At 29.0% G+C, this 10,246-nt stretch overlaps 1 protein-coding gene and 1 long non-coding RNA gene across 2 annotated transcripts; both read left to right on the top strand.

The window, feature by feature from the left end:
- The first annotated feature begins 220 nt into the window (after positions 1 to 220).
- Positions 221 to 1,167, top strand: LOC113378468. The gene is made up of 4 exons (XR_003367188.1): positions 221 to 329; positions 393 to 483; positions 554 to 637; positions 725 to 1,167. It is a non-coding gene; the product is annotated as an uncharacterized LOC113378468 (long non-coding RNA).
- A 6,169-nt stretch (positions 1,168 to 7,336) lies between these two features.
- Positions 7,337 to 9,188, top strand: LOC113375746 (GPI ethanolamine phosphate transferase 1-like). Its single transcript, XM_026615692.1, has 5 exons — positions 7,337 to 7,612; positions 7,828 to 8,283; positions 8,363 to 8,493; positions 8,652 to 8,866; positions 8,952 to 9,188. The coding sequence occupies exons 1-5, from the start codon at positions 7,392 to 7,394 to the stop codon at positions 9,186 to 9,188; spliced, it is 1,260 nt and encodes a 419-aa protein (XP_026471477.1). The 5' UTR covers positions 7,337 to 7,391.
- Positions 9,189 to 10,246: the final 1,058 nt, after the last annotated feature.

The following is a 10,246-nucleotide window of genomic DNA, read 5'->3' as shown; positions in this document are numbered from 1 at the left end:
ATAACAAACGACACGGACGCGTCGCAACACGAAAAAGAACCGCCATAATATTTGACACGCTGTTGACAGTTGATGTACAGATCTCCTTGTTGACAGTTGAAGTACGGTCAAAATTAAATGGCCGATTAGCAGTATTTAATGGCTCCTATATTTTAGTGTCAAAGTGTCAAATGTTTGTTAAAAGTTTATAACAAATATCATGTGAAAGTGCGGTGTACAACAATGCGGAACACCAACAAATATGCAAAAATGCATGTATTTCCTGCAGAAAATGACGTAATATGTAAAATGATTAGTAAAATAACTGGAGCCCGGGCTGAGCACTGATGGTGAGAACTAGGGGAATAAGAAGTTTTATCAATATGCACTTCTGATATGATTTTTTATTGTAGCTTAATAACTGAGGCATTTAACAGTATCAATGCTAGGAATTTTAAGGTTATAAATACAAGACACCCGTCTTACTAAATCCCTTTCTGGAAGGTATGTTATTGAAAAATTATTCTTTTTATAACACTTTTTTGTATTATTCTAATATAACATTTTATTGTAGCTTTCTTGGACTCTACACTAGTAGAGACACAAGGAATGTTTGAATCGTCTCATAATGCATGCGTGAATGATATGGACAGGCAAAGTAAATAACTTTTATAATTAAATGAGCTTTCATCTGTTTGTATTATTCTAATATAACATTTTATTGTGGCTTTTTTGGACTTTACAGCAGTAGAGCAACAAGGAATGCTGAAGCCAAAAGAAAGGCAAAACTGAAGAAGGAAAACCGTTCCTGAAAGATTTGTTATTTAAAATTTTTTATACTACAATTTATGTTCGTAGCAAATGATTCTAGATTTATTTTTTTTTAGCAGAGGTTCTTAACTCAAGATATAAGCCGTGCAGAGACCAGTTATGAAAATAACAAAATTTATACAATATAACAAATGTGTTGAGAAAAGAAATCAGAAGGATAAATATACAAAAAAAACATTGAGGCAGAAGTTACAAGAAAGTCTCAAATGTGCTGAAAATTTTGCTTATCTCCCAGCAACATTAAATAAGAGTGCTCCTAATTTTATATTAAGTCAACTAAGAGAACATACGAAAAAGCCAAAAGGTTGAAAATTTACACTTAATGATAAAATTCTTGCTTTAACTCTGCATAAAATTTCTCCAAGAGGTTATTACTTGTGGAGAAAAATATTTGTTTTGCCTGCTCCTCAAACATTGAGAAAGTTGCTCTCAGCAATTCCTTTGTATAGTGGTATTAATGAGACCGTTTTCCAAACATTGGGTTCAGCTATGGCACAGAAAAAATATGTGAATAGCAAAAACTGTATTCTGATGTTTGATGAAATATCATTATCATCTGCATTATTTTAAGACTGTAAAAAGAATCATATTGTTGGTTTTCAAGAACTGGCAAATGGTAGGGAAAGTTTATTTGCTGATCATGCTCTTGTCTTTTTCAAAATTTTTCAAATCAAATAGTTGATACTTGAACTGTGCGCAATGTTCATATTTTTTGTGATTGTTTCATGAATGTGTTTTTTTTATAAATTTATAGTAATAAATAATGAAGTTGTTAAATGTTTTAGCAAATGTAGAAATTGTAAATAAGTGGCTACTTCATGGAGTATATTTTGCTATACAGCTTATTTCTATTTATTATTGGTGATAATACGTTTAACAGATATCGAGAAGTATATAGATCATGAATTGTACAATAATTTACCGGATAACAGCAAAATAGTTTTCAAATGACATACCCATACAGTAATTCATTTTAGTAAGCTGTTGATATGCTTTTCAGATGAAAGTAATTTTGGTTTTATCTTTTAATTAAATTGGCAAATGTGTTTGCATATAACTTTCTTGAACTTTTGCTAGTTACTGTTATGAGAACATAATGATTTTTTTTTCTTTGTGATAATGATGATAATGATATTTTGTTCAACATTTTAAAGCAGATTAACACAATGTGCAGAAAAGGTTTTCAGATAGAGACTATACATAGATTTAATGTAACTTAATCATTATTTGATTGAGCACCAAGATGAATATAAACAGAGTTATTTTACAAGAATATCTTAGGCATAAATTTTATTCCTTATTTTTGAATATGTTCCTCTTTTTTGATTGCAATACAAATTTATGACCTTTTTGAATTGTTGTTGCTGGGATTTTAAGTTACCTTTTGAGCGCATTAAGAGAGTTCTAGTAACTTCTATCTCTTGTTTGGTATTTATTATTCAGATCAATTCTCAATACTTTAGTTATATGGTATAGATAATGTCTAAATTATATTTAAATTTTCTAGAAATCTAGAAAAAGATATATATAATTTAGATAGTTTTTTGACATGAAAGCACACACACACACATAATAGGAGTCTGTGCCCTTGGGCAGGTCTGTGAGCTAGAACTCGATCTTAATCAGGGAAGAATAGTGTGTGATATGAAATTGTCATTTCATTTTGCAGTGCTGCAATTGGGCTATTTTTGAATACAAGAAAGCGAGGCTTGGACACACCACCCTGTCCACACAAGACATTGAACAACCATATGTACATATATATATATATATATATATATATATATATATATATATGTGTGTGTGTGTATATGTATATGTATATATATATATATATATATATATATACACTATGCTATTCGTACAAAGTTTATGAATCTTAGTTGCATCTATTGTAATCATATATAATGTTATATATATATATATATATATATATATATATATATATATATATATATATATAAATGGTGGATAATGTGTATGTGTATGTACATTTCTATGCTATTCATAAATTCACATAGTTTATGAAGCTTAGTAGCTTCTATTGTAATCATATATAGTGTTATATATATATATATATATATATATATGTATATATATATATATATATATGTATACATATATATATGTATATATATATATATATATATATATATATAATATAAATGGTGGATAATGTGTACGTGTTGTACATTTCTATGCTATTTGTACATAGTTTATAAAGCTCACTAATCGTCATACATTTATGTGCATTATATATATATATATATATATATATATATATATATATATATTACAGTACACATTATATATGTGTATATATACAAATATATAATATATACAATTTATGCAAATTGCATATCTTATAAATATGTATTGTAATAGTATACATTACAGTACACATTATATATGTGTATATATACAAATATATAATATATACATTTATGCAAATTGCATATCTTATAAATATGTATTGTAATAGTATAATGTAACATGTCATTGTTGAAATTATACGCTTTTTTATATTCAATATGTATTGTAATAGTATAATGTAACATGTCATTGTTAAAATTATACGCTTTTTTATATTCAATTTTGGTTTTTTAATTTAAAAAAAAATTTGAATTCAAACGGTCTATATAATATTGGTGCATTTCTTCAGCATTTTATATTCGCACCCATGGTCGACGCTGGCGCCATCTACATCGGGAGACGGAAACTAACCCGGGCAAATTGACAGTTTTGACCGAAAATAGTGGCAACGAGATATGGCCCGAGAGAGCGATCTATATACAGTAGGCCCTCGCCTATACTTGTTTATCTATGGCCCTCGCTTTACACGGCACTCTGGGTACACGGTTCCCATACTACACGGATCTAAAAATCCGACATCCCTCCGACTACACGGACTTCTTATTACGCGGTATTTGGTCAACAGCCCATAAGTTCGTTATGCAAAAGGGTATTGATGTAAATTTTGTTATCGACTTTTATCTTTTAGACATGCCTGATTTAGACATGCCGCCTAAGAACACGTTTGAGCTGACTACTGCGTCGCGCCAATTTTTGAATAAAGTGTCAATGTCCTACACGTCATTTTGTCCGTATTACTCCTACTTCAAGTTGTATTTCTTGGTCTCCATACAACGCGATAAAAATGGTGCGATTTGTACCAACTCTGAGTCTCTCATAACACGGTTCCCATACTGCACTATGTAAGGTTCCATAGAACGCACTACGAATTAGCCTGAATTGTAAGTTAAATACGAGTTTCTTATAGCACGGTTCCTATACTGCACGGTACGCACTTGCCGCGTAAAGCGAGGGTTTACTGTACTCCTAGACAATATACTAATATAGACGTTTCTCTCTCGCGGTATTTCTGTTCAGAGAGCTAGGGAAAGTCACGACCGCAATGTTGGGTGTGGCGCTTTAATCGCATGTCGCTCGGCAGCCTCGTGCTCCAAAATGCATTCAAATTAAAGCGCCAAAATTAGAAATAAAAGAAAATTGTCAATTTTAAAAATAATTCATTTGTATTTAAATTTTGCATTACAATAGTCTTATATTGACATTGTTATACAATAACAAAACATACCAAACAATAATACATATATTAAAATAGATATCAAAGTAAATAGCAATATGTTGCAACAAACATATTTATTTAAAAAAAGGAAAATAAGAAGTTTAACGAATTACAGGATTCCTGCCTTCAAGTGAATAATCATTCATTATTCACTACCAATAATGTTGTGAACACAAAACATGGTGTTTATTTTTTATTTATTTACATATATACATTATTTTCATATCTCAGTCAGACAGAGGTGCCTGGTATGAGAGATTATGAAAAACAGTTTTCATATAATATTTACATTTCATTTGACTATAATATCTATTTCATTAATATAATATCTATATATAACTCTTCAGTCTTCTTTTTCTTCAATTTCCATATAGTACTTCTTTATTTTTCTTTTAAAATTATCATTATCATTGGTCATCTTAATATAGTCTGGCAATTCGTTATATATTTTGGTAGCACTCCATATGACATTTTCTCTCAAATTCTTTTTTCTATTGCGTTCAATGTGAAAATTGTTGTGTTGTCTCGTGTAGTGTTCATGTATATCTTGATTTGTGTCTATTGTTGCACTTGTTTTAATTCGGTTAAATTTCATTTTGTGTATTAGTTTGCATTTCTCTATTTTAATTATGTTATTTAGTGAATGATTATTTGTTTCTCTCTGCAAGTATTTGGTGGGTGTTAGATGTGGTAAATTATATGCTATTTTTATGGCTTTATTCATTATTCTCTGTATGTCATTTAGGTTTGCTTTAGTTGTTTGGCTCCATGTTGTTATGCCATATAAAATTATAGGTATTATTTGCGTTTTAAGAATTAGTATTTTATTTTTTTTGCCGAAAGAGTGGATCCTTTTCAATGCCCCTGTTAATGTTCCTATCTTTCTTTTTATTTTGTTTATATGGTCTGTCCATGTCAGTTTTTCATTTATTATCAGTCCTAAGTATTTTATGCTTTCCACTTCCTCTATTGCTCTATTATTTATTTCAATTTTTAGTTTAGTGTTCTCAGTATTTTTTCTATGTTTGAAATATATGTATTTTGTTTTATCTATGTTAATTGTTAGTTTATTTTCAGTTAGCCACTCGGTGTATATTTTCATGTCCGTGTTTATAATATCTTCGAGTCTTTTTTTATCCTTATCCGCATATACTATCGCTGTATCGTCTGCATATAATATGTATCTTCCCTTTAATTTTGCGTCTTTAAGGTTATTGGTGTATAATAGATACAATAAAGGTCCTAATACAGAACCTTGTGGAACTCCACAGGTTATGTTACATCCTCCACTTGTGAAATTTCCCACCTTCGTCCTTACCACTCTTTTCATGAGGAAATCTTTGATAATGCTGTAAGACAAACCCTCTACACCTAAATCTATTAGTTTATTAAGTAATATGCCATGATCTACTGTATCGAAAGCTTTTTGTAAATCAATAAAAATTGCAACTGTGTGCATATTTTCCTCAAGGTGCTGACTGATGGTATTAGTCAAATCTATTAGGGCACCTTGTGTATTTGATGAAGGGAGGAAACCATATTGATTTTTGTCAATTTTTTGAATGAGAAAATCAAGTAATCTTTTTTTTATTACTTTTTCATATATCTTGGAGAAGTGTTTGTTATTGTTATAGGTCTGTAGTTATTTGGATCTGTTTTGTTTCCTGTTTTGAAAATTGGTTTTATTGTAGCCATTTTAAGACACGATGGAAATACACCACATTCTATGTATCTATTCATTAAAACAGCAAGTAGTGGAGCTATTATATTTATTATTTTTTTAGTGATTCTTGCTGTTATCTTGTCTTCGCCAGGTGCAGCGTTATTTTTCTGATTTTCAACAATTTTTTTTATTTCTTTCTCATCTGTTAATTCAAAAATTTGGATTTTGTTTTTAGGTCTGTGCATTACTTTATTAACTAATAATCATTCCAAGTAAGATTTGTCACTTTCCAGCACATTCTTTGCGATAAATCCAGTCATGCTAAATGGCTCTTGATATTATCTTGAATATTCAAAAAACTGCTGCATTAAATTAACTTATTTTATCATCTTGCACGGCAATTGGATTTCGTTCATTAACTCAGTGGCGTTCCTAAAAAATGTAAAGTCTAGTCTATTTATGCTTTTCCATATATATTTAAGAGCCTCCAAAGTTTAATACAATTCTGAAAAGTTAGAGGAGCCTTGCCTTTCTTATAAAAGAGCCCTAGCTTGCTCCCAAAATGTATTGTGATTAAATTTTTATTATATACACTGCTTTAACAACTGCTTTATATCCTCTTCATTTAAGAGTTATAGATTTTGTTTGGATCACAAATAAAACCGTATAAACAATTATAAAACACTTGTAAACACAACAATCACAATAAGAATCAAAACAAAATTTTGACATTTCTGGTATATATTGCTCGTGAATTACTAACCTGTCAAACTTGTCATCGGCTCACTAGCGCCAAATTTGCGCCTAGCGGTCGTGACTGGAACTACGCGTTGTGAACGCGGATTTTGTACTGAGATAATAGGGCCTGTATATACTCTTCTTTTATCTATGAGTCTATGTATATAAGGTCTATGCTATGCATCCATCTGTCATGTTGTCAGACTTTAGCTTTGCATTTTGTATGTCATTTATTGTATTAACAATTTCTTTCAGAATTTCTCTATGTTGAAAACAGCAAAATACCACGGGGCGCACCTCAGTGTGTATTTTCTTACCTGCATCTTATCAAAGTTTGCTCTAATTTCGAAGTTTCTCGCGGTCAGTTGATCAAAATCATCATAAAAAATATGTATCCCAGTGTTAAGTAAAACTAACAGAACTATTTTTAGTTAATATTTCAGAATTTAATATGATATTTTCATATATTTACTAATAGCACTTTTTAAGTAATTAGACTATATTAATTATTATAATCCTTTGTTAAATTGGTTAAAAATGATAAATATTTCAATGTTTTTGTGGCGGTATTTCTAATTTATAACATTTAATATGAAAGTTATCATAACAATTGGATTTTTTGTACATATAATTTTCTTATTTTCAATTTTTGATATTTATTTTAAATCTCCCGTGATTACCGGAATTCCACCTAGACCAGAACTAACTGATGCTCCAGCAAATCGTTTAGTATTATTTGTAGCTGATGGATTGAGAGCTGATTCTTTTTTTAGGCTAAATCATAACAAAAGTAGTGAAACACCTTACCTCAGGTATTATTACTTACTTTGTGCTAATATTCTATCAAATATTTTTGTCTATGTCTTATTTGTATGACTTGAATATTAATTTTCTGTATTTTTTATTTATGTTGTAAATCTAGTTTTTTCTATTATGTTATGACTTATATCTACTTTTGATAGCAGATAAAAAAATTAAAACTTTGCATGCACAAATTATCCAAATATATTAAATATACTATTTTTAGGTCAATTTTAGAAAAATATGGTACATGGGGAGTGTCCCATACCAGAGTCCCTACGGAATCAAGGCCTGGTCATGTGGCTTTAATTGCAGGGCTTTATGAAGATCCTTCAGCTGTTGCAAGAGGTTGGCAAGAGAATCCAGTACATTTTGATTCAGCATTTAATAGAAGTACAGAAACTTGGTCATGGGGTAGTCCTGATATTCTCCCGATGTTTTCGAAAGGATCCAAATCTGGAAAAGTTCATACATATTATTACAATTCAGAAGAGGAGGATTTTTCTGGAAAAAGTGATACCTTTTTACTTGATCTATGGGTTTTCAAAAAAGTTGAAAATTTTTTTAATGATGCCAGAAAAGATAAAGATTTATTTCTTCGACTGCATCAAAAAAAGATAATTTTTTTTCTTCATTTGTTAGGATTGGATACAGCCGGGCATACATATAAGCCTTATTCAAGGTTTGTTCTTTTTTATATAATCAGTTAGTTTAATTGAAGTATAAATTTATTATGCTATAATAAACTAATTATATCTTAGAGAATTGGAAAAAAACTTAAACATTGTTGATGCAGGCATTAAACAGATTGAAAAGGTCATACAAACATTTTATAACTATGATAACAAAACAGCATTCATATTTACATCAGATCATGGAATGACTGATTGGGGTAAAACAATTCTTTAAATTTTGATTAGATTGAAACATTTTACAACATAGTTTTTGCATGAGGAGAATAAAAATAAATAAGATTATTATATTTTTATTTTTGATAGATGAAAGAAAGAAAACTGATGATTGAATAACATATGTTTTAAAATTTTTAAGGATCCCATGGTTCAGGTAGTACACATGAAACAGAAACGCCAATTGTAAGTTGGGGTGCGGGCATTAACTTTCCAAAGGAATCTATAAATTTGAAGTCTACATTAAGCCCAATAAATTGGGGTGTAAACGATAAATTTAGGAAAGACATTATGCAAGCAGATGTATCACCATTGATTTCTGCATTGATTGGCTCAGCTGTATCGGTTAACTCTGTAGTAAGTTCATTTCAGTCAGGTATAAGAATCAGTTAACAATGATACTTTTTTTTTTTTCAATAATATCTTTGAAATTGACTTTAAGGGTATGTTACCATTACCTTATTTGAATGCATCACATGAGTACTTGGCCAAAGCTTATTTTCATAATGCACTTCAATTGGGAGATCAATATAAACATAAAAAGACTTTAGTGGAATCAAATCTTTGGAATATATTTAAGAGACCATTTAATGAACTGGATGATAATAGTATGAAAAATATTATTGCAAATGTTGAACATTCAATGCAATTAAAGAAATATGATGATGTTGTGAGTTAAAAATTATGCAAAAATAATATTAAAGTGTTCAATATGTTTATCTTGCCAATTTGAAATATGAATTGTTTTAATTTTATTTTCTCAATAGTTCTAATGTTAAATTTTTATGTTCCATTTTTACATTAGCTTATACACATATTGCTTATCATAAACATAATCTTTAATACTATTATAGTGTATAATGACCTTAAAATGTTCATTTTTAAATTTCCTTGCTCCCAGGGGTTCAAATGGTTCCAAATAGATAAAAAACAATTCTCTGAAAGTTTTAGCTCTTAATATTAACGTTTAGATAGAGCACAATTCAATCAAAGTTTTGTATGAAAATAGCGTGGAAAAATTTTAAAAATGTTTTTTAGATGTAATTTAGCGAACAAATGAATGAATAAAACTAATTCATTTGTTGCCAAATTATACCTAAATCATTTTTTTTTAATTTTCAAAATTTTTTTCATGCTATTTCCATACGAAGTTTGATTGAATTGCGCTCTATCTAAACGTTGATCTTAAGAGCTAAAACTTTCAGAGAATTGTTTTTTATCTATTTGGAACAATTTGAGCCCCTGGGAGCAAGGAAATTCGAAAATGACCATTTTAATGACCACCCTAATATATATATATATATATATATATATTTCAAAGTAAAACGTTTACTTTGAAATATGTTTCAACGTCGAAAAAACTATCAAGATATATATATATATATATATATATATATATATATATATATATATATATATATATGATTTAGTAGTTAATTTTGATGTTGAAATATGAGTGAGTTCTTGAGGGCAATACATCAAACAAAGAAAAGGCGAAGATTTATAAAATAATCTTTAATTCCAAACGTTTCGACATTCAATTTAATGTCATCATCAGTGGATCTAAAAACAGTATGAAAATTAGTATATCTAGGTAATTATAATATACGTGGATTGGTATAGTAACTATAAAATAAAAGAAAAATTAACAAACAGCAACACTTAACAACAAACAAAATATAAAAGATAGGAAAGGTAATAGAGACTAGAATTAAAAAAGAATATAGGCAAAAATAT

Source organism: Ctenocephalides felis, unplaced genomic scaffold (assembly GCF_003426905.1).
Source record: "Ctenocephalides felis isolate EL2017-DRISC unplaced genomic scaffold, ASM342690v1 CF-g0.4_SCAFFOLD_01886, whole genome shotgun sequence".
NCBI lineage: Eukaryota > Metazoa > Arthropoda > Insecta > Siphonaptera > Pulicidae > Ctenocephalides > Ctenocephalides felis.
This window is presented reverse-complemented; position numbering and strand designations above follow the sequence as displayed.